A 26,012-nucleotide genomic window follows, 5' to 3' on the forward strand; every position below is an offset into this window, starting at 1 on the left:
CACTCATGCCCAAGTGTTAAGTAAAATGCTGTGCCGAAAGAACACAATTTACTATGTTCATTCTTTGTTTTGGCATGATTAAATGTACGTTTATGATCATGCTTTGTTTTTATATGAAATTATATATTTTATATATATATATATATATATATATATATATATATATATATATATATATATATATATATATATATATATATATATATATATATATAAATATATATATATAAAATCATTGTACTTCACATTTGCACATAACACTCAATAATTTTTTTATCATTAAGGTCATGGGAGAATGCAAGAAGTTATTGGAAGAAAATGTAGCCTTAATTTTTCAAGGTCAATTCTTTTAACACACCATATAAACCCCTCCCTTTTGCAAAGATGCAATCCACTATAACTGAAGTCATGGGACTCTGTGTGTCTTTTTCAGAAACTGGTTACTTACAGTGCCATAAATGAACGGTCCCTGCTCTAGCATAAATACAAAAAAAAGTAGTTTGAAGACTTACCAGGTTTACAATGAAGGTATGCATAAATTTTTCTCTCCATTTCCTTTGCTATATATGTTGCTATATTGAGCCTGTTGACTAGATGGTGCTTATATTGTTTTTTTTTTTTAACTATTTAAAATTTATTTCGAAAATACTTTGGAAGCCTTAGTAAAGAGTGTTTTATTTACACCAGATGCAGAGTTGTCAATTTATTATTATATTAATTGCACGGTTGTCAACTTAATTGCACATTTTTATCTATTACAAATGTACCTTAAATTAATACTTTTTAAATACTCTAATCAACATGGGCATAGACAAATATGGATGCTTTATGTAAATGTATGTTTAATATTAGTGAAACCATACTCAAATAAGAGAATGAAGACAAAATATTGTTGTAAATGTTTTAGGTAATTATGGTGTTTTGAATTACATAAATCATCAGGACCCAAACCAAACTTTTGATAAATTTTCATATGGATGGTTAATAAGGTGATACCGGAGAAACTGTAGCTTTTCTAACTTTCATACTGATTACATGATCAGATGGGAATTGGTTTAACCATAGACGTTTTAAGCTTTCTATACATATATTTTATATGTATGTGTGGCAAGTATTCACTGAGATTTGGGTTGTTTCATTTATGTGTCTGTAAAGAAAACAGACAGTGACGGCAAAGAGTGCACCGTTTCTTCTTCTTCTTTCAGCTACTTCTGTTAGGGGTTGTCATCTGTCTTCATACTACCTGGTCCTCTACATCTATCTTTTCCAAACCAACTACCTGATTGTCTTTCTTCACCACATCCATAAACCTCCTGTTTGGCTTTCCTCTTTTTCTCAGAATCGTCAGCATTCTTCTATCAATTTACACGATGTCCCTCCTTAGGATATGTCCAAACCATCTCAATCGAGCCTCCATTACCTAGTCTCCAAAACGACAGACATGTGCTGTCCCTCTAATAAACTCATTTCTTATCCTGTCCATCCTCATCATTCCCAATGAAAATCTCAGCATTTTCAACTCTGCTACCTCCAGCTCTGCCTCCTGTCTTTTAGTCAATGCCACTGTCTCTAAACCATACAACATAGCAGGTCTCAACACAGTCCTATAAAATTTCCCTTTCACTCTTGCAGATACCTTCTATCACAAATCACTCCTGCCACTCTTTTCTGCCCATTCCTTCCTGCCTGCACTCTTTTTTTCACTTCTCTAACACACTTTCCACTACTTGCACAGTTTTGCAATTCCTTTAAACCCAGGTATTAAACTCATCCACCTTCATCACCTCTTCTTCCCTTCTCTGCAGCACGTACCTCCGCTCCAGGCTCTTCCCAACCTGCTCCCTACTCTTGCCACAAATCACTATCATCTGCAAACATCATAATCCATGGAGACGCCTGTCTGACCTCCATCAACCTGTCCATCACCACTGCAAACAGGAAAGGGCTCAGAGCCGCTTCACACTTCACTGCTGTCACACTGTCCACATACATGTCCTGCACCACCCTCACATACTTCTCTGCCACATCAGACTTCCTCATACAATAGAGCAACTCCTCTCTCAGCACCCTGTCGTGTGCTTTCTCTAAATCCACAAACACACAATGCAACTTCTTCTGACCATCTCTATGCTTCTTCATCAACATTCTCAAAGCAAATAATGCATCTGTAGTGCTCTTCCTCAGCATGAAACCATACTGTTGATCACAGATGGTCACCTCTTCCCTCAGCCTGGCTTGCACTACTCTTTCCCATAATTTCATGGTGTGACTGATCAAGTTAATTCCCCTGTAGTTACTGCAGGTCTGCACATCTCCCTTATTCTTAAAATAATTACTAGCATGCAAGATGCATCTTCTTTCTTTTATTTATTTTACAAAAGCACAGAATTTTGTTATCATGAGTGTATACATACAGTATATAAGTAGACCCTTTTACAGATTCAAATTATGAATAATAACAATAATCATTGAGGAGAAAAATGCTACAAAACACACTGGCACGCTTGTCAACCCCAGAGGTGTTAATTGCCGGATGTGTGCATCATAGTGGTTTTTATTGCTTGATTTGAGATTTTTTTCACACCAGTAAAACAAATGTCTACTGATTAAAAATTATTATAAATTCTTTTTTATATCTGAGTAAAGAAAGGACTTTGAGAATAAATGTGTTGTTAAAGATTTTAGTTTTGCCTCTTTTATATTTATTTATATCTTTTTTATAAAAAATGGTCAAACATAAATGTGCACTGCATTAATCTAATTAAAAATGAACAATTAATACAGTGCACATTTCAGTAAGTGAAATGTACATTTCTAGATTAATAACATCAGGTAGCATCAAGTTACAAAAATAGAGAAGATTAAAGTATAGTTGTCACTTTCCCTTGCTCTCACATTGCAATTTGTACCAAATAAATAAATAAATTTGCCAAGAAAAATGAACAAGTAAAGAACAAAAAATATAAAATATCAATATGTGAGTCTCTGCAGTAGTGGGTACAATTAGCCTGTTTTGCATTACACATCTTTTTTTTAAAACAGGGTTGCAGACTTGATACTACTGTACCACTCTCATTATTTTCAATGTTGTGTTGAAATCTGAACTTTGTTTTTAGTGAAAAAAAACACTCAATGGGGAAAACATGTTTGAAAAGCTTCTGATTTAAAATTTTGTAGAACAAGCTTTGGCAACAATAATGTAAAGAAATGTATTTCTGTTTGGGTCTCACATCATTGAATAGGAATTTTGGCTAATGTTGCTTGTTGCGAATGTAATAATGTTGCTTCAGTTCACTTAAGTTTAAAAACATTTGTTTGTTCATTTCTCTCTCAATGTCCTGCCACATTATTTAAATGTAAATTGAATTGAGGTCTGGGCTTTCACTGGGCCATTGCAACCTCTTGATTCTGTTCTTTTTCAGCCTTTTTGTTTTTTCATGGTGTGCTTGGGATTATTGCCCATTTGCATGACCCAATTTATGCCAAACTTTAGCTGTTCAGATGGATAGATTTGAACTTTTGTATGTAGAGTTCATTGGCAGTTCAATGACCGCAATTTGCCAAGGTTCAGTGGCTGCAAAACAAGTAAAATCATCAACCCTTCACCACCATACTTGACAGTTGGTGTGGTGCTGATATGCTGTCTTTGTTTTTTTGCCAAGCGTGGCGCTGTGCATTATTTTTTTTTTTAAGAGAAAAGAGGCTTTGTATAGTCATAAACCTTCAAATATAACATACTGATAGAGGCCTGAGGACTTTAATTAAGTTTTAAGGACTTTTAACTTAAGTTTCTCTGAGCAGTCTCACCTTGGGGTGAATTTGATGGGACATCCACTCCTGGAAGATTGGCAACTGTTTTGAAGGGTTTTTAATAATGTTCCTCACTGCAGATATTACTTATATGATAAGCTTTAAATTATTTGGAAATGGCCTTATAACACTTTTCAGATTGATGGGAAAAAACAATTGCTTCTCTAAGTTAATTGTTAATGCCTTTCCTCCTGGGATCACACTTGATGATGATCAAATAAGAAGGATTTGATTAGCAGCACCTGTGTCACAAATAGACCAGGCGTCAGAAACCGGGAGTAAAACAATGTTTTTTATTGTCTCCTCACACACACATGAGAGAGAGAGGTGACTGAAACAAATGGTAAATCTAACTAAATGCTTCCTTAGAATCTTAACCAGGACCATGAAAGCTTGGACGCACAGGGAACCAGAGAGGTAGGAAGTCCAGGTGATCTATGGTTGTAACTGGTGAGTGAAGGGGAATAGGGACCTTATAATGGGGAACAGGTGTAGCTGATTAGTAGCAGGAAGAGGCTGAGTGAGAGTGTGAGCCTTGGAGGGAGGCATGGCTGGTTGTTCTCTAACATTACCCCCTCCTCCAGGGGCAGCTCCTGCTGCCCCAATCCTGCCTTCACCAGGTGGGCCAGGGCACTTTGAGGAAGACCTCGCAACCCATCCAGGGTGGGTGGAGAAGGTCTGGAGAAGGGAAGGGCGGCGCCCTCCGTCAGACTCTGGGGCAGTGCGGCATCCTTGTCAGTGCCTGGCGGTGCAGCTGGTGCCCGGGGGTGGAGCGACTGCCTCGTCAGTGCTTAGGGCTGGAGCGGAGGCCGCGTCGGGGCTTGGGAGCAGAGCGGCCCCCCAGAAAATAACCCAGGCAGAGCAACACCCCCAGTGGAACTCAAGAACTGAGCGGCACCCCCAGCAAGGAACAACGGATGGGCGATGCACCCAATGGGGCTTGGAGACTGGGCGATGTACCCAGTGGGGCTTGGAGACTGGGGATTTGGAAGGAAACTGAAACCCGGGCTTCTGGCAAAAACCAGGATAGCCTGAGCATAAGGTACTCGGCCCCCCCAGACGTCTGCAGTCCAGTCTGGGGCCTTCCCTAAGCGGTGGAGGCTGTACTGTTGGTGGGCTGTTGCAATACCAAACACCCCGGCGAAATGCCTGGTGAAAAGAGAGTATGTATTGATGATGTCCCAATTGGAGTTCCACACCGCACTGGCCCATAATAGACCCTTCCTGGTTAGTAGCGAGTTTAGGAACGCGACCGTGGAGCGTTCGGTGGGGAATCTGGCAGGTTGCCTCTCGACGTAGAGGTTGACATGTCGCAGGAAGCTGCTGAACTCAGCCGGTTCGCCGGAGTGCCATCGGGCTGTAGGGGGCAAGCGTTGCATCCGCGCTAGCATGAGCTGGAGCCGGTACGAATTACCTTATAAAGAGGACAGGTAAATGGGGAACAGGTGTAGGTGATTAGTAGGAGGACAGGTGTAGCTGATTAGTAGCAGGAAGAGGCTGAGTGAGAGTGTGAGCCTTGGAGGGCGGTGTGGCTGGTGGTTCTCTGACAACCTGACTGTTACTGTCCTCTTAAATCCTATGGAGCAGTAAGGGTATACTTTATTTCTCAGACATGGCTTCTTCATTTCCGCATGATTGAAATAATGATAACACTGTTTAATACTGTATGTTGTTGTTCATCTGGGATTGTATTTCTCATTTTAACACCTGATTTGAGCCAGATGATTGATTTTTATTTTGTCCGGATATGTAAAAAATAGGAATTAAATAAAGGTGTACTTTCTGTATGTATGTATGTCAAATTAATGAAAACGATGTAAAAAGTAAGGCAAACATGAAATGTAGTAAACTAAAATGTGACCTACAGTAAAAATTATAAAGGGAAGATTATTTCTGAAGGAGAAAAGAAATGATATTTTATTTTTGGCTGGATGCATTTATTGTGCATATGCATTATTCAATCTGTATTTTCTAAACAATTTTATCTGAAAAGAAAGAAATATTTATTTTTTTTAGTGGGACTGAGCAATGTATAACTATGTTCTACAACTATGTTTAAAACTGATTTGGCAATTATCTTTTTTTTTTTCCTCACAGGTATAATTTATACTTATGTCTTGGACAAAAAAGAAAAAAGACTGACAATATCCAATATGATTTCAGGTAAGTTCAGCTGTGATGACTAAAAACAAAAAAAGTAGGGCTTTTAGTTTGAGTAGGCAATTTAAGATGCTTTTCTCAAATAAAGCTAAAAAATTAAATATATCTAACAAATCAAAATTCCAATTGTTTTATAAGATGAAACATGAAGTATTACAATGAAAAAAGTATTACAGAATTGCCTTTTTCTTTTTTACATTTGCTAAAATACATATTCTGTAATTTTTTTACTCATGAGTACAAAAGCTATACAAATATTATTTGTATAGAGCTTTTAACAATGTGCAAATATATAGGTTCAGTTTAAAAAAAAAAAAAAAAAAAACTAGCCCTATAAAACCGTAATGAGCAAGCCAGATACAACTTAAAACAAGATATAAAGATCTAAATATATAAAGATTTAAACTTTTTGTTCACTTTAAAACTGTGTCTAATTATTTTGCCTCTGCAGCCTAATAGCTCTTCAGTCATTTACAGGTTGTGGATAATCTATGTGACCCTTACCTTACATTTGTAGCCATTACAACTTTATGTGCAAACCATGGTGGGGTGGTTTTTTCCTTATTCCCACAAACCTGCCCATTTGCGGCTCATGTGAGGCCACTGTGGGCAGTTCACTGTAGGCACCGTTAATTGCATGAAAGGCATTTGTTTCGTGCAGGCATTAAACAATACAAAAACACATTATAAAAATAGGGGGAAAAAAGCAAAAAATATAAACAATTGCTTACAAAAAAACTTACAATTATTACAGTTATACAACTAAGCATGTAAGGGTTGGGAAATTTGCTCAAAGGTTCAGCAGAGGCAGCTTGCTGGTAGCTGAACTTATGGCCTCATGAACTCAGAAGTCCAAAATCTGATACTGGTTCATTAGGACAGAGATGATCAGTCTAAAAATCTGTTGAGAGAGAAAATAATAGTTTAATAGGAGAAGTGCTAACTTAGGTACTGATGAAAAAGTGGTAGACATGGTTTGAAGACTGCTAGTGACTCAGTTGTTTAGCAATGTCAAATTAATTATGTCCTTCTTGTACCCTGAGAGATAATGAGACGATTCGAGCAGTGGATGAAGATCAGTGGTAGTGTGATTCAGTGAAGGGGAAGATAAGTTCTACAATTTAGAGAGGTGCTGGTAAATTTCTGCATTTGTAGGCAAACATCACTGTTTTAGATCTGATGCTGGCAGCTATAGGAAGCCAGTGAAGAAAGTGGAAAAATAGGCTGTTGTCGGAGAGCGTAGAAACGTGCATCTGCATTCTTTATCATTTAAAGAAATAATGTCTTTCAGAAGTAGACCAGGGAGACTGGTTGCAGTAAGCTTGGACTTGAGATGATGAGGAAATGATAAAGCACCGGAATGACTTGTTTTGGATAGAAATTAATGGAGTCTTGTGTCACCATTAGCATAAACTTTAATTAGCATATTAGATTAGCAATGTGAAGGAAGGTGAGAGACAGAAGGTGAGAGTTCTCATTTTGACTTGTAAATAAGTTACCTGGGATGGACAGTGTCATGAAAATTATACTAAATTTCCCTTGATAAGAAAAGAAACACATATGTAGCAACAGATTTTGTCTATATATTTATTACAAAAACTTGTGCAGATCTGAGGAAATTTGGTTTGGAGTTGTGCCCTCCAGTAAGTGCTAAATTTCTCCAAGTGTCAGAGAGTTCAGGTTATAGGTTTAAAGGCAGATGCAAAAGAGCAGGGGAGCAAAGCTGTGCAGAGCTGAATCGGGGAGCCGATTCAGGGAGCCGATGTGCGCGGAGGGTGAGGATGCCGAGCTGGAAGTCGGGGCGCGTTCAGCGCGAGCCGGAAACCGAAACGCGCGTTCAGCGCAAGCAGAGCCGAGCCGGAAACCGGAGCGCGTTCAGCGCGAGCAGAGCCGAGCCGGAAACCGGAGCGCGTTAAGCGCGAGCAGAGCCGAAAACCGGAGGACAGAATGGTCAGGTCAGAAACAAAAGAACAAACAAAACAGATAATACGCTGGAGAGTTATCAGGGCAAGCCTAAAGACAATCTGGCACTGTCTGGAGGATTCAGGCGTCCTTATAAGTGCCAGAAAATTAGACGCCATTTCCGTGCAGCTGATTGGGAGGGGGCGTTTCCTCGGTGATTGAGGCGGTAATGCATGAAGTGCTCAAGCGGGCTGACACCAGGAGGAAAGAATGGGAAACAGACAAGTTAATCACAAAGAAATTGACTGCATTTTGTCAAAGTCTTGTTTCATTGATCTACTTTCACTTTTTAGTGTTTCACACACATCGGTCAGTCTGTCTATCCCTCCCGAGGCTTCTGTCTCTCTGCTTTTCATGCAGGGAGCCACGAAGAACACAATGAAACCACACAAAGTTGTATGATCATCTTCACTCATTTGCACAGGCTTTCACCTTCTATTCACAAATCAGTGCTCAAACTTGCCCCTGCTGCCACAACCTTCTTTGACACTTTATACAGCAACTGCATTTAAAGAATATCAGAATCAAGTTTCTTAAGTGTTAGTATGCTCTGTGTGTGTGTGTGTGTGTGTGTGTGTGTGTGTGTGTGTGTGTGTGTGTGTGTGTGTGTGTGTGTGTGTTGTTGGGATTTTAATGGCTGGACATCAGTATGAATGGCCATGACTGTAAAACAATAGCTTGTATGGCTACCTGGCTATCAATATGAATGCAAAATCAATATCAATAGCCAAACATGTATAACAGAAGCCTGTAAATGTTTGTAGGCATCTCATTTGTAAAGAAAATCTTCATAAAATTTTAATTATAAACTCATGTGGCTTTCAACCCAGTACTTTTCGGGATTGTTCCAGGACTGATTTCTTGTATTTATATATAAAATAATGTTTAATGCAGGAAATGTATATTGGAAATGTATATATCCATGGCACTTCATAATCTATAACTTAATACATTTATTTGAGCAATGTCAACTTAAATAGTTAACAGTAAAGCTTAAAGTGTTTAAAATAAACACTAAATTGTGTATGTAACACATTTTTGTCAGGAAATGTTAACATTTAAAGTTAGGTAGGTCATTTTCAGCTGTGAGTCCCAAAATGTGGGCTGTGGTGGGGAGGGGCGAACCAGACAGTGTCTTGTTTGAGATTTTGTAGAAATAAAATTTTATATGATATCTTCATTCAATTTAAAATATAAACTTATAAGACGTGGCTTTTACCCCACATCTTTTTGAGCAATATCAACTTTGAATGATAGACAGTAATTCTCAAAGTGTCTTCTTTTCCAAAGATATTTAAATTGTGTATGTAGCCCAATTTTATCAAGAACTGTTAACATTTAAATATAGGTAGGGTATTATCAGCTGTGACTCCCAAAAGCTGTGGTGAAGGAGCAGATGTAGAGGACAGAGAAGTATGGAGACAGATGATCCGCTATGGTGACCCCTAACGGGAATGGCGGAATGAAGAAAAGTAATATTTTTCAAGTCCTGGATGAAATTATTTGCCTGTTATCAAAGATAGTGAGAGCTGATGTTGGGGAATGTAGACAAATTCATCATTCATTAATTAATTATTGATGCAGTCAAAAACTCTCCAAGTGATTTGCAACTAGAAGCGTTAGCTTAGTTTTGGCTACCCCAAACTAAAGAAAGGAATAGAGATGTTTGCCATTATTTTATTATTACACTTTTCAGCTATGTTAAGATTACATCTCTTAAAACAGGGCACTCTGGCTATCATTTCAGTAATGTTTTATATCCTGCCAATGCATACATTAATCAAAGCTTTTGCCAGTATCAAAGATTTCATTCTGGGCAGTCCCCTAAAAAAGGGTTACAGATTAGAGAGGGAGGCAGTAGAAGAGGTGGTGGCAGAGATGTGAGAAGACAGGAAGGGAGACAGTATGGGGGAAATTAGAAGAGCATAGAGGAGACAGTGGATGAGTCAATGGAAAAGACAGGAAAAAAGAAATCTTCTGTCGGAGCCCTCTACCCCTGTCATCTAGGCATAAAGAATTAGCAACAGACACTTGCAACACAAAACACCATTCATAAGATAGAATGTATACTCTATCTGTGTCTCTCTCTCTCTCTTTATCTCTTTCTTTCACACACAAATTCTACAGTTTCTGTACAGTATGCACTGCTGTTTGGTTAGCTCATGTGGGGCCAAATTTCTTTTTATTTCTAATACAGTTGTATTTTTGCAATGTATAAAACTTTTTTTTTTTACTTGGATGGATTTGATCAGATTTACCAATTATTAGAAATTCTAATTGTGCTTGTCAGTTGTTAACAATAGGTAAAATTAAACTGCAAGGAAAACCTTGAGAGAATTAGGTGGGGTTGAAGGGCCGCTGCTGCAAATAGTTTAATGGCTCCTTCCCTAGCAGATGTAATCTCATTCAAAACATTTGTTAAAACTTAATTTAATATAAATTTTAAGATCATCAGCAATTAAGGACAAATACATTGTTCATTAATTAATAGAAAAGAGTACCTCTGGAAGTACATGTATTGCTCAGGTTATTGCGGAATTGTATACTGTATATCGTGCCACCACATCATGAAATTCAAGGCCTTCTACAATGAAAAGAAAGCTGCATGGTAAGAAAGTTTACACTCTCCTATGCTCATTATTATTCACCTCTATTTCTCACTGAGTTCAGTGGGAGTGACTATTACACTTTACCTTACTTTACAACCATATTGGCATGACTATTTACAATGTATTGTATTCATGTGAAGTCAGGTGGATTGGAGCAATAGCCTATATCAGTGGTCCCCAACCCCTGGGCCGCGGACCGGCACCAGTCCGTGGGTCAATTGGTACCGGGCCGCACAGAAATAATACATAACTTACATTATTTCCGTTTTATTTATTATCTGATTCTGAATTATGTTTTATTTTGGAAAATTGCCGGATTCTCTCCGCCACATCTGTCTATGACTCACTCTTGATGCATGTCAAGATTCTTGCCTCGGTCACATGTCTTACCTACATCCGCTACCTTCTTAAAGGGGCTGCTTTGGCTGGTAACACATAATACATTACCGCTAAATTCAAACCCCCAAGCTAGCAAAATAAACAAACAACACCACAGTGGATTCACGATTATTATTATATTTAGAAAATATCAGTTTTTACGCCAGTCGTATCATTTAAATTTGTTGTATTTATGTCATATTTATTCACTGCAATATTTATTGTCTCTTTTCTTATTTGAAAATAACAAATGTATATTTTAGAACAGGCAAAATATTGTATATTTATTTGAGACTTATAATCTACTGATTTACACAGTGTATTGAGCACCTATAAAGTGTGTATTTTGCACACTACAACCTTTTAATCTAATAAATTCATTATGACAAAAACAAGACAACAAATAAAGGCCTTATAATAGCTTGTAATGGCTTACAAAGTCACTTACAAATGAAGTTATTATTTATTAATTACTGATCTAATTTCTGATCCTTAAAATAAAATGTTACCAATATTTTTTTATATTTGTGATCATTGTATGTAAGGGTAACTTACTAACTAAGCATTCTACTGCCAAATTAGTGACTGAATTTTTTTCCTGCCTGTTGGAGTGTGCCTTGTGTTCTTGTGACCAATACTAAAAATATAATCACAAAAACTTCATAGTATATTGGATAAATAAAATTTGATTTATTATAATTAAGTACTAATTGATATGTTGAAGGAGGATTATAAAAATAAGCATCCATTAACATGCATATACCGCCTAGTGAACATAAATGGTAATAACAATTAAAATGTAAGAGAACACATCTTCTCCTTTCAGAAGGAATAGCTTTTTGCATAGCAAAACAGAAATGAAGATAAGTCAGGAACAAGCCAGTATTATTAAATCAATATAATCAAGAAAATTACTCATAATAATAACTATTCTTACAGCATGTGCCATAACATAACACGTTCCTTACATATGTAAAACATAGTCTTTGGTCCAGGCAGGTTTCTGTCTAACTCTGACTGATTTATTTGACCGAATTGGTGTCGTCTCAAGTTACTTTGGAGTAACACTTCCACTCAATTCTGGCATCTCAGCGAGCTGTAAAGCATTCCACCCTTTACCATCATCAAGCATGTCTTCACTTTTCTTCTGTACGACTGCTTTCGGTTTTGTGAACTTCTGATCACCTTTCTTTACCCTCCAAGGCTTCTTAACTCGAATCAAATCACCATAATTTTGTCTGCATGTATGGCAGTTTCGAATCAAAGCTTCAGTCTGACTGTCCATCTTAGGCCACCAGTACAGTTGCATTATAATAGCTTGTAATGGCTTACAAAGTCACAAAGACTCTCTAATGACTCCGGTACCAAGAGACGGTACATTACCCTGATGAAGAATCCATCCATGACAGAAAGCTCATGTCGAATAGGTAAGTACGACTTCTGGTTCAAAATCCTTTTTGTGTTTTGGCCAGCATGATTGGTAATAGGTATGCAATTTAGCGAACACCGGGCAGCTGTTACATGCAGACTGAAACTCATATTTGGAGTCTGCACTGGAAGCAAATTTAATCATAGCAACAGACTCAATGAGTTCAGCATAGTCCGGTTCTGTGCTTGTAAGAGGCAATCTTGATAAGCAATCAGCAACACGTAAACCGGCCAGACTATCCCCTTTGCTCATGAGAAGAGTGGTAAAAGCTTGATGGTCGGTGCATAGTAGAAATTTTCTTCCCCACAGCAACGTACGCCATTTCTCTTTAGCCCAGACGCTACCTGTGTAGTGCTTCCTTCTCGACAATGGAGTATCTTCGTTCAGCATCGGACAAGGAGCGTGAAGCGAAACAAGTCAAGACAGCACCAACACCATAACCTGAGGCGTCACAGTAAAGTATCATGCTGTGATTGGGGTTAAATAAGGAAAGAGCAGGACTGTCTACTATTGCTCGTTTGATTTTATCGAAACTTTCTTGCACTGCAGTAGTCCATTGAAGTTCAGTATCTTGCAGAAACTTACAGTACCAGGCACTTAGACCCAGAAAAGAACGTAGTGTAGCTGCATCAGTAGGAGGACGTGCATTGGTAATAGCAGTAGTATGAGCATCATCTTGGTACAGGCCATCTGCTGAGAGTTTGTATCCAAGAAAGCTAAGAGTCGTTAAGTAATCCATTTTAGAACAGCCTTAAGGTTTGTATTGTGATTGTCTATGGTTCTTCGGAAGCCAATCACATCGTCCAAGTAACACTGTACACCATCAAGTCCTTTTAAGGTCATGGTCATCATGCGTTGAAAAGCAGAAGGTGCTGAGCACAGTCCATAAGGTACTCTACGGAACTAGTATAGGCCTTCATGAGTAATGAACCCGGTCAGTCCTCTGCTCTTCTCATGTAACAGTACTTGGTAGTATGCATTTTTGCAATCAAGAGAAGAAAACATCACTGATCCATGCAACTCACACAGTATATCCTCAATATGTGGTAAAGGATGACTATCTTGTACCACAGCCTTGTTCGGTTCCCTTAGATCAATGCACAGACGATTGTTCTTTCGTTTTGTGATTACAATGGGAGAAACCCACTCTGACGAATCAATCTTCTCAATTATGCCATTCTCCTCTAGCATCTTGAGTCCAGTTGATACAGCTGCTAGCACTGACAGGGGTAAGTGATGAAGTTTTTGTTGTACAGGCTTAACTTCAGGACGGATCGTCACTTTGTGTGTGAAATTTTTGGCGCATCTGAATCCAGTGACAATTGGTATTGGAGCAGAACTACCATTAGAAGCAGGTGAAATACTGGAAGGTTGAAGCATTGCACGGTGTTTAGCAAGTTCAATTAAGCAACCTTTAATCTCAATGTCCAATGCTTGACATAAGTCACGTCCAATAACAGGAGTTCCTGATTTTACAATGTTAAACTCACCAGCGACAGTCTTCCCACAGTATGTCACATTCAGTGTCAGGTAACCACACATAGGTATTTTCTCTTTAGAGTAAGTCAGAAGCTGCATTTTTGGTGGAGACAGGGCACATTATCTGAAGTATTCTTTTAAGATATGTTGCGGTAAGATCGATTAAACCAGACCCTGTATCTACCACCATCTTAATGGTGCAGGTCTCTTTAGGGAGTATGGGTGTATCTATGGTAAATGTACCCATTAGGGCTCCGTCATCTGTATGGAGGTCATTCACTATAAGAACTGTCAATTCAGGTAAGCATACTTCATTAACTGATTTTGATGCTGATTTACACACCCTTGAGAAATGTCAGACTATTCCACAAGTTCTACATTTACAGTCTTTTGTGGGGCAGCACTTATCATTTGCAAGGTGGTTAGCAGAACCACAGCGGTTACACAGCTGCTGTCCTTTCACATGCTTGTCCTCCTTCGATTTCATTCTTGTTTTATTTTTGTGCATTCTCGCCTTTTCTTGCTTTTGTATTGCTGCTTCTTGCTTTAAACCCCCTTTAGCTATGACCTTGGCGTCTGCTACTGCTGCTTAAATTTGTCTTGCAATAGCTGGCATCTTTTCAAGGGTTAAATCGGGCTCTAGTAACAGTCTTTGAAGGATTCTGGGCATGCACGTGTTTTCCACAATCTGATCACGGATCATTTCATGCTCAATATTTCCAAAAGCGCATGTTTTAACTAGTTCACGGAGCGCAGCAAAGTAATGATCAGTGGACTCAACCACATTCAGCTTAGGAGAAAATAACTATTTTAGTGCTTGTAAAGATCCGTTAAATGTATCGGCAGTAAGAGGAAAGGTATTATAAATCTGTTGACTCTCCGTTCCCCAAACAGTGTATCAGTAGAGCTCTTTTCCTCTCGGCAGAAAACTCTTCCACACTGATAGCTAGCAAGTAGTTCTGAAATAACTTCTCACATGCATCAAATGAAAGTTTCGGTTCACCTGGACATTCCAGGAACGCTACTAGTGGTTGTAGAGAGAGCAGGGCCATCCTAATATCCTCGTCGCCACATTGAAAGAGGATTATAAATATAAGCAGGCAGGACACGAGCTGTAGCTTAGTATCTCCATACTTCTTTACTTAACTCACATTATCACGAGAGTCTTTTTCTACAATACCGCTATACATCTATTAACATGCATATACCACTTAGTGAACATAAATGGTAATAACAATTCAATTGTAAGAGAACACAACACTAATAGTCACAAGGATTTCTATCACAGTGTGTGAAATTTAAAAAGCTCTTAATTAAACAGGTGGCCCAACTGAAAATGGTGACAAATTTCTTAAATTAAACTGCATGTAACCTATAACAAGAACTACACAGACAGTGAAAGTTAATAATAATTACTTGTTAGTGCACTTAAAATGAGCATCAAATAAATAATACATTCTGAATTAAAAAAAAAAATGTATGGTAAAAGTTCATAATCCCCATATGGAGTTTAACATTTTTAGAACCCCTGGTACAGTTTTTGGCATATAGATTTTTTGTTAAAATTCCAAACACTATTTACATAGTGAAAAAAGAGTATTTAACATGCCATCTTTTAAAAGTCAAAGGCAAAAGCAACAAATTCTAAAAACTGAAGATAAAATCTTATATCTTAATCTTATAAAAATCTTTGCATCACAATTTCCTTGGATGTTGGGTGAACAATTTTAGTTTTTTTGTTGTTTCTCTATTTAAGGGTAACATTGAGCCTAATAATTGAGCCTTGTATGTCAATTTGACAACAAACTTTATGCATAAGAAGTGAATCTAATGTACATTCTGGGGCAACTGTCTTAACAACAATTTATTGGTTAAAAATTTTGCAAGAATTTGGCAAATTTCCCTGTCATTTTCTAAACATTCTAATCATTACCTGTAAATTCTCTCTAGATTTTCACCCTTTGCATTTCTGCTTTTACTCTCATATTATTCTTAAGTAAAACAGCCTTCTGTGCACTTAAACATTTATGGAGTTGTGTGTGGCACTACATGCACATGAGTTGTGCAAAGAATGTGGAATGAAAATACAGAAAATGTAAATCCAGCAGAAAATTTAAAACATTTACACAGCGAAATGTCAATTTTCCTACACTGTTTTATTGATTATTTGTTTCATCAAATATTTTTTTTAGAAATGATCATCATCATAATCCTTATTGATCATATAAACACAGGCCCTGGGACTACGGCAAACATACAACAAATTGTACTTGGACGATGCTATGAGTACATTACAATGGTAAAACCTAGTTATAGGTGAGTTGTTGCATTTGCAAAGACTGCTCCTCTGAATTGCAGCAGTCCTAGATATCTGTAAATATTTGGAACAAAAACATGTTTTGTCCTATATACTGTACGTGTTTGTGTATACAGATTTAAATGCGAGGAGATTTGGCATGAGTTTGAAGACACAGTAATCTGGAAAACACCATGCAATGTGAAAGACAAAGATTACGAGAGAATGTTTCATGCTGCTCCTCAAACTCCGCCCTGTAACAAAGTAAGAATATCCATTAAAAAATGTAAAACCTTGTCTAGGAACTATCATGTCTGTCTCTGCAACTCCTAATGATCACTGGATATAAAACTTGGATATATATTTTAGAGTAGTCAATGTGCAGCTTGTATAGCAGCATAGATTTACTTTCCTCTAAAGATAACTCAACATACAGCCATTATTGTCTAAATAGCTGGCAACAAAGGTGAGTACACCCTAAGTGATAACAGCTGTATGTCATTTATCCATGCAAAGCCATATGTCCTATTCATCATGTCCATGTTTTTGCCTGCTTGACAGGACTATATAAATTTGTGTATCTTGTATTAGAGCAGGTACAATTTGGTGCTTTCAGTACAATTCTCTCATACTGAACCCTGGATGTTCAACATGGCAATGAACTCTCTAAGGATTTGAGAATTAGATTTGTTGCTCTCCACAAAGATGGCCTAGGCTATAAGATGTTCGGTAACACCCTGAAACAGTAGAGTGGCCAGGGTCATACACATATGTTTTCCATTATGGGTTCCACTCACAACAGGCCTCACAATGGTCGATCAAAAAAAAAACTGGCTTCAAAAAACAGACAGAAAAGTGCTGCCAGCATTGCTTTAGACGTTGCAAAAGCCAAAGGTCAATTTTTTTAGTGCTCAGTCCATACGCCGCACACTGCAAAAAGTCATTTTGCATGCCCGTCATCCCAGAAAGAAGCCTCTTCTGAAGCTGGCTCAGACAAGAAAGCCTGCAAACAGTTTGCTGAAGGCAACCTGTACAAGAGCATGAATTACTGGAACTATGTCCTGTGGTTTAATGAGACTTGACAAGATAAACTTGTTTGGCTCAGATTGTGTCCAGCATTTGTGTGAACACCCTGTTGAGGAGATAGGAGAAGAAAATTGTTTTTTGCCTACAGTCAAGCATGGTGGTAGGATCCTGGTCTGATTTTCGATATAACAACCTCATATACACCGGCAAGATGACAACTGCCTTGCTAAAGAAGCTGAAGGTGATGGAGTGGCAAAGTATGTCACCAGACCTGAACCCTATTGAGCACCTGTGTGGCATCCTCAAGTGAAAGGTGAAGAAGCACCATGTGTCTAACATCCAGAAACTCCCTGATGTCATTATGCAAGAGTGGAAGAGGATCCCAGCCACAACCTGTGCAGCTCTGGTGAATGCTATGCCCAGGACGATTAAGGCAGTGCTGGATATCATTGGTGTTCACACTAAATATTGACACTTTGGACACAGTTTTGATATGTTCATTTAGGGTGTACTCACTTTTGTTGACAATAAAGTCTGTATGTTGAGATTTTTATAGTACAGTAAATTTATACTGCTATACAAGCTGAGCTGCACATTGACTACTTTAAAATATATCCAAGTTTCATTTATTTTATTATTTATATTTATATATATATATATATATATATATATATATATATATATATATATATATATATATATATATATATATACACACACACACACACAGAGTGGGTACGAAAAGTATTCAGACCCCCTTAAATTTTTCACTCTTTGTTATATTGCAGCCATTTGCTAAAATCATTTAAGTTCATTCTTCTTCCTCATGAATGTACACACAGCTCCCCATACTGACAGAAAAACACAGAATTGTTGACCTTTTTGCAGATTTATTAAAAAAGAAAAACTGAAATATCACATGGTCCTAAGTATTCAGACCCTTTGCTGTGACACTCATATATTTAACTCAGGTGCTCTCCATTTCTTCTGATCATCCTTGAGATGGTTCTACACCTTCATTTGAGTCCAGAAATTTTTGATTATACTGATTGGACTTGATTAGGAAAGCCACACATCTGTCTATATAAGACCTTACAGATCACAATGCATGTCAGAGCAAATGAGAATCATTAAGGTCAAAGGAACTGCCTGAAGAGCTCAGAGACAGAATTGTGGCAAGGCACCGATCTGGCCAAGGTTCCAAAAAAATTTCTGCTGCACTTAAGGTTCCTAAGAGCACAGTGGCCTCCATAATCCTCAAATGGAAGACGTTTGGGACGACCAGAACCATTCCTAGAGCTGGCCGACCGGCCAAATTGAGCTATCAGGGGAGAAGAGCCTTGGTGAGAGGTAAAGAAGAACCCAAAGATCACTGTGGCTGAGCTCCAGAGATGCAGTCGGGAGATGGGAGAAAGTTGTAGAAAGTCAACCATCACTGCAGCCCTTCACCAGTGGGGCTTTATAGCAGAGTGGCCCGACGGAAGCCTCTCCTCAGTGCAGGACACATGAAAACCCGCATGGAGTTTTCCAAGATGGTGAGAAATAAGATTCTCTGGTCTGATGAGACCAAGATAGAACTTTTGGCCTTAATTCTAAGCGGTATGTGTGGATAAAACCAGGCACTGCTCATCACCTGTTCAGTACAGTCTCAACAATGAAGCATGGTGGTGGCAGCATCATGCTGTGGGGGTGTTTTTCAGCTGCAGGGACAGGACGACTGGTTGCAATCAAGGGAAAGATGAATGCGGCCAAGCACAGGGATATCCTGGACGAAAACCTTCTACAGAGTGCTTTGGACCTCAGACTGGGCTGAAGGTTTACCTTCCAACATGACAATGACCCTAAGCACACAGCTAAAATAACAATGGAGTGGCTTCACAACAACTCTGTGACTGTTCTTAAATGGCCCAGCCAGAGCAATGACTTAAACCCAATTGAGCATCTCTGGAGAGACCTAAAAATAGCTTTCCACCAACGTTTACCGTCCAACCTGACAGAACTGGAGAGGATCTGCAAGGAGGAATGGCAGAGGATCCCCTAATCCAGGTGTGAAAGACTTGTTGCATCTTTCCCAAAAAGACTCCTGGCTGTATTAGATCAAAAGGGGGCTTCTACTAAATACTGAGCAAAGGGTCTGAATACTTAGGACCATGTGATATTTTAGTTTTTCTTTTTTAATAAATCTGCAACAGTGTCAACAATTCTGTGTTTTTCTGCCAATATAGGGTGCTATGTGTAAATTCATGAGGAAAATAAATGAACTTAATTGATTTTAGCAAATGGCTGCAAAATAAAAAATAGTGAAAAATTTAAGGGGGTCTGAATACTTTCCGTACCCACTGTATATATATGTGTGTGTATATATGTGTATATATGTGTGTATATATATATGTGTGTATATATGTGTATATATGTGTGTATATATATATATATATTTATACATACACACACACACACACACACACACACAAAGTACTGTATGAAAGTTATAGTCCCTTGTGAAAAAAGGTATTATTCATTTATTTTTCATCAATTAACAAAATAGAAAGTAGATGAACAGAATAGCATTCCTAATCAAATCAATATTTTATGTGACTAATATGTAAGTTACTAGTGGGTGAGCAACAGCCAGACTGAGCTAATGAGGGGAGTCTGTGGAAGACTTTTAATGTCACAGGTCATACACCATGGCAAGAATGAGCACAGCACTAGGTTATACTGCATCAGAAGATCTCTTTCATGCAAAGATTTCAAAGCAGACTGGGGTTTCAAGATGTGCTGTCCAAGATATTATTAACAATCATGAAGAAATTACCAATTATAAGAACCATAGACACAGTGAAATTTAATACATGGAAATTTAATGCAGTGGTCTGGAGAAGTCTGAGCAGATGTTGTCTTTAGGAACGAATTGCAGCCAAATAGCTATGCCTCTGACATGGAAACAATTCTAAGTGACTCAACTATCCACCAAAACATAAGATCTGGGGTGCAAAAAAAATGTCAGCAGGTGCTTTGGACTGATGAGTCAAAATCTAAAATATTTGGTTGTAGCAAAAAAATAGTAGCTGTTTGCCGAAGGGCTGGAGTGCATTACAATAATCAGTGACTGCTGGCAACAGTGATGCATGGTGGAAGTTTATTGCAAGTTTGGGGCTGCATGTCTGCAAATAAAGTTTGATCAGGATTGTGTCCTCAATGCAGAGCAACACAGGCAGATACTTATCCATCATTCAATACCATCAGGAAGGCATCTTATTGGCTCCCAAATTCATTTTGCAGCAGGACAGCTATCCCATACATGCAGTATAGCCTTGTAATTAAGGGCTATCTTCTGCACAGAGAGGAGCAAGGAGTCCTGGAAGTAATCATTTTGGCCCCCACAGAGCCCTGATCTCAACATCATCAAGTCTGTCTAAGATTACATGAAGAGACAAAAGGACAGCCTACATCTACAGAAAATCTGTTTTAAGTTCTGTAAGATGTTTAGAACAACCCACTGAGCTGAGATCCTTCTTAAACAAACAAAATAATAAATACTGTTTAGCAGGCAAAATTTTGATTTGATTTAGATTTTTTTTCTTTTCATTTACTTTCCATTTAATTTAATTGATAGAATGTAACTGATATAAATATATTTTTAAATAATATCAAAATAATCTGTAAAGAACTAAACTGTTTGTTTAGTTTCGTCTTTGGTGGGGTTACAACTTTTCTACCATGTTTGTTATTCAGATGAAACATAGCATGAACCCAGTGGGTTTAATTACAAACCTAATGAACTCATATTCTAAAACGACTTGCATTATCCCAATTTAATGACCAACAGCTGCTGTTTTGGAGCAAGACACGGCAGCATATGCAGAGCAATCTAATTGTCACACAAAGCTATTGGACATTGGAGAATACACTGGTGGGATTCATGTTTAAGGACCTCATCTGGTGTGGTCAGCAGGGAAGAGACAGAGGTACAGAAATAGGTGTTTTTAGTAAAAAGACAAAAAAAAACCCCAAATGTATTAATAACTACATCATTTAAAAAAATTGATGCAAGAAATTGTTTATTCTCTTTTCCATTTATTTACACAAATTCTCTGCTCCCAAAGGCTTCGATTTTCAGTCTTGTCCAGAATGGTCAACATGTATGAGCCATCCTGTGTACTCACTGTGGAAACAAGCATCACAAAATGTAAATCTTGTCAATAAAATGTCTGCAAAAATGTTCACCTAAGGAGATAGGATATTTTCATAAGTCTTTTTCTAATGACATTTAAAACGGATAAGAAATATTTAGTGCAATTAAGTTTTTAGTGACATACGGTCAAAGAGAAAACACTAATGTCTTGTGAGATGGCCTGGGGGGGAAGTCAGCATCAACAACTTGTCCTAAAGTTGTTAATTGAGTTAGAGGGCAGGCCTCATATGCATCCACCTACAAAACGTTTGGAAAAGACAAAGACAATCACTCAAACCGTTAATGGTCTAAGATTTTTAGACAGATGTTATACAAGATTAAATTATTCACTTTCCATAACCACATTTGACTACCAGATACCTAATATGTTGCATGACAATGTTCATAGTATATGACTGCAATTTTAGCAGACTTAAGCAAATAATGCATGCTTAAACAAAACATAATGGGACAACCATATTTAATAGAGTATAAACTAACAATGAAAACATAAGGGGAATGTGTGCTTGTAAGCTAAATTGTATTATTACAATAAAAAAATACAGTACAGTACATTTTCAGCCTGACTAACGAAGTATATTTACAAGTATAAAATCATGTCTATATACAGTGGGGTAAAAAAATAATTTAGTCAGCCACCAAAAGTTCTCCCACTTAAAAACATGAGAGAGGCCTGTAATTTTCATCATAGGTACACTTTAACTATGAGAGACAAAATGAGAAAAAAATAAAAATCCTGAAAATCACATTGTCTGATTTTTAAAGAGTTTATTTGCAAAAAGTGGTGGAAAATAAGTATTTGGTCACTTACAAAAAACCAAGATTTCTGGCTCCCACAGACCTGTAACTTCTTTAAGAGGCTCCTCTGTCCTCCACTTGTTACCTGTATTAATGACACCTGTTTGAACTCGTTATCAGTATAAAAGACACCTGTCCACAACCTTATACAGTCAGACTCCAAACTCCACTATGGCCAAGACCAAAGAGCTTTTAAAGGACACCAGAAACAAATTTGTAGACCTGCACCAGGCTGGGAAGACTGAATTTGCAATAGGTAAGCAGCTTGGTGTGAAGAAATCAACTGTGGAAGCAATTATTAGAAAATGGAAGACATACAAGACCACTGATAATCTTCCTCAATCTGGGGCTCCATGCAAGATCTAAGGGTCAAAATGATCACAGAACCCACAAATCCCAGAACCACACGGGGGACCTAGTGAATGACCTGCAGAGAGCCGGGACCAAAGTAACAAAGGCTACCGTCGGTAACACACTACGCCACCAGGGACACAAATCCTGCAGTGTCAAACGTATCCAACTGCTTAAGCCAGTACATGTCCGGGCCCATCTGAAGTTTGCTGGAGAGCATTTGGATGATCCAGAAGAGGATTGGGAGAATGTCATATGGTCAGATGAAACCAAAAAATATATTTTTGGTAACAACTCAACTTGTCGTGTTTGGAGGAGAAAGAATGCTAAGTTGCATCCAAAGAACACCATACTGACTGTGAAGCAAGGGGGTGGAAACATCATGCTTTGGGGCTGTTTTTCTGCCAAGGGACCAGGACAACTGATCTGTGTAAAGGAAAGAATAAATGGGGCCAAGTATCGTGAGATTTTGAGTGAAAACCTTCTTCCATTAGCAAGAGCATTGAAGATGAAACATGGCTGGGTCTTTCAGCATGACAATGATCCCAAACACACCGCCTGGGCAACAAAGGGGAGTGGCTTCGTAAAAAGCATTTCAAGGTCCTGGAGTGGCCTAGCCAGTCTCCAGATTTCAACCCCATAGAAAATCTTTGGAGGGAGTTGAAAATCCGTGTTGCCCAGCGACAGCCACAAAACATCACTGCTCTAGAGGAGATCTGCATGGAGGAATGGGCCAAACTACCAGCAACAGTATGTAAAAACCTTGGGGAAACTTACAGAAAGCGTTTGATCTCTGTCATTGCCATCAAAGGGTATATAACAAAGTATTGAGATGAACTTTTGTTATTGACTAAATACTTATTTTCCACCAAAAATTGCAAATAAATTATTAAAAGATCAGACAATGTGATTTTCTTGATTTTTTATTTTGTCTCTGTTTGTTTATTTTTATAGTTGAAGCTATGATGAAAATTACAGGCCTCTCTCATCTTTTTAATTGGGAGAACTTGCACAATTGGTGGCTGACTAAATACTTTTTGCCCCACTGTATAAAACAACCAGGGGTTAAATGGATCTTAGTTTGTAAATCTAATTCAGTTGTATTCTGCACATTTTTGAAGATGGAACACACTTTTAAATGTTTAGTACATTAATTATTTTTCACAGTTTGCTGCAGCAGCTTGTGGAAATATTACAGTACTCTTAAATGGATCAAATGAAAATGCATTCAACAGGAACAGGTCAGAAATCATATTTAATTTTATTTTGAGACACTGACAATTTGTTTAAACATTTAATTTTAATTTATTATTTTAAAGTTACTGTTAATATTCCCTATATTGAATTAATACTGTATATGATGGTTTTCATAAATGTGAGAAAGTGAATGAAATAAATAAATAATAAATAAATTGATTGATTCATGTATAGACAAATATGCTATTAACTGAAGAGGTTCTATTAATAAACTACTGTTGTAGTAATTATTTACCACTTCAGATTTAATAACCTTTATTAACCTTTTGCCTTTAGCATGTTCGGGAGTGTGGAGCTGGACAGTCTTAATCCCAAGATGGTGTCCCATGTCCACATTAATGTTGTTCCAAATTTAGAAGGCCCATTTGTGTAAGAGAGAATTAACAATTTGAACATTCAAAACTCTGTAATCTATTTTCATGCCCAGCTAAGTCAGCTCTCTGTATTTATGAAGAGGTACACATCCTTTGTTACAATATTAGGCTATTGCAGGCTAATGATATCATAGCTCTATTTTCCCTTTCTGTTTATGCATTGCTTAAATTCATTAAGATGCATTTGAGCTCCAGAAGTGCAGTTGTTTTTTTAGTACACAGTGTTACAATGAAAAGAGAACAGAGACTGCTCTAATTAAATGGTCATTTTTAGAATACTTTTAATTAATCTGAGAATCACAGTTGTGTATTGATGTCTGAATTCACAGTTCTGGAGCAAATTCTTTATTTTTTATAGAGAGTCCTGTTCCAAGGGTTCCATTCTCAAACTCATAGGTGTTCTGCAGACCCGAGGGTTCCAATGGTCCTGCACAGACAGTGGTGTGTATGTATATTGACAACCATCCATTGTTCCTCTTTTTGCTTTTGCGAGTAACCAACAACAGAATACTTATATCAGAAACTTGTACTTCATAAAGCACATGCTTTCTCTTTCCCAGGTAAGCAATGCATATGCACCCTGCCATCTACCTCATGTAATAGAAAACATGATTCACAGGCGCAGTTTGACTTGGAATGCTCTCACTGCATCATATATGTCTATGATAAAACGGTCCCGTCCATGCTGTAGCTGAAGATTTAGCAATGTGGGATGCTGCATTATGTTGCACACAGTGGCCAATTCACATTGCCATTTTTCATCCCAAGGGTTAAGAGAACCCTTGCTTTCCAAAAATTTACAGATTTCTTCAGACAACTAAAAAAATATATTCAGTACTTTCCCTCAACTTTGAAATTGCACTTCTTTGTGATAAGGCATGTCACCATTTTCAGAATGTTTGTCTTCTCAAGAAAAAACTGAAACTGGCACTGATTCAGGCCTTTGTCACTTATAAAATTAGATGTCTGTGTTACAGTACTCATTACAATTTTTCTTTTTAGGGTTTCACCACACAGCTTTTCTTGGTGAATGATGCAGTGTTACACATGTTCCTACCAATCTGCTCTTTTCACCCCACATTGCAGGTGCTCCATCTGTTCTGACAATCTTTAAGTTTGTCACAGTGTAGATTTATTTCATTTACACATTTGTATATGTATTCAGATATGTGCCATACATTGGTTTAATTCCCAAAAGAAAGCATCATGCTGTGGGGATGTTTTTCTTCCAAAAGGACAACGACCCTAAGCCCACAGCGAATATAACAAAGGAGTGGCTACAGCACAACTCTTGAGTTGAGTTGTCCTTGAGTGAGCCAGCCAGAGCCCAGACTTGCAACTGATTGAACATCTCTGGGAAGATCGGAAAATGGCTGTGCACTGACTCTCCCCATCCAACCTGATGGAGCTTGAGAGGTTCTGCAAAGAAGAATGAGAGAAACTGCCCAAAAATAGATGTGCCATGCTTGTAACATCATACTCAAAAAGGCTGTAATTGGTGCCAAAGGTGCTTCAACAAAGATTTGAGCAAAGGCTGTGAATACTTTTATTTTAATTAGCAAAAATTTCAAACACACTTTTTTCACATTGTTATTATGAGGTATTGTTAAAAATATATTTTTTTTTATAGAAAAGGTAAAGCGCTGTGAATACTTTCCAGATGCACTGTATAAGCAATAAAACATCAATGAAACATCATCTTTTAACAACAAAACTAAATAATATTAGATACATTCAATGTCAACAAGTTTAGAAATAAATCCATTTGCACATTCTTTGAACATACACTTTCGTTTGGTAACATGTTACAACTACATTAAAAAACATAAAACTAACACTGTAGGTACCTTTGGTTCAGACAAACTTGATGTATGTACTACTATTACTG

At 37.7% G+C, this 26,012-nt stretch overlaps 1 protein-coding gene and 1 long non-coding RNA gene across 7 annotated transcripts; one reads left to right on the forward strand and one right to left on the reverse strand.

Moving 5' to 3' along the window:
- Positions 1-394: 394 nt before the first annotated feature.
- LOC310719854 (ADP-ribosyl cyclase/cyclic ADP-ribose hydrolase 1) lies at positions 395-25,428 on the forward strand (the record flags this gene model as incomplete). 6 transcript variants are annotated; one of them, XM_083530030.1, is made up of 10 exons in its annotated part: positions 395-528; positions 5,908-5,973; positions 16,020-16,143; positions 16,261-16,387; positions 20,979-21,117; positions 21,256-21,338; positions 23,661-23,734; positions 24,027-24,119; positions 24,483-24,565; positions 25,290-25,428. In XM_083530030.1, exons 1-10 carry the CDS (start codon positions 459-461, stop codon positions 25,310-25,312), a joined length of 882 nt encoding a protein of 293 aa, XP_083386156.1. In that variant the 5' UTR covers positions 395-458. The 6 variants fall into 6 exon arrangements, with proteins under 6 accessions (XP_083386156.1, XP_083386152.1, XP_083386154.1 ...); XM_083530026.1 differs by having other exon boundaries at positions 24,483-24,569; positions 25,290-25,419; XM_083530028.1 differs by lacking the exon at positions 25,290-25,428 and adding an exon at positions 25,127-25,230.
- Positions 25,038-26,012, reverse strand: LOC310719897. The gene is made up of 2 exons (XR_014531592.1): positions 25,642-26,012; positions 25,038-25,603 (listed from the first exon to the last, which is right to left on the reverse strand). It is a non-coding gene; the product is annotated as an uncharacterized lncRNA (long non-coding RNA).

This window comes from Silurus aristotelis, assembly GCF_946808225.1.
Source record: "Silurus aristotelis genome assembly, chromosome: 25".
NCBI lineage: Eukaryota > Metazoa > Chordata > Actinopteri > Siluriformes > Siluridae > Silurus > Silurus aristotelis.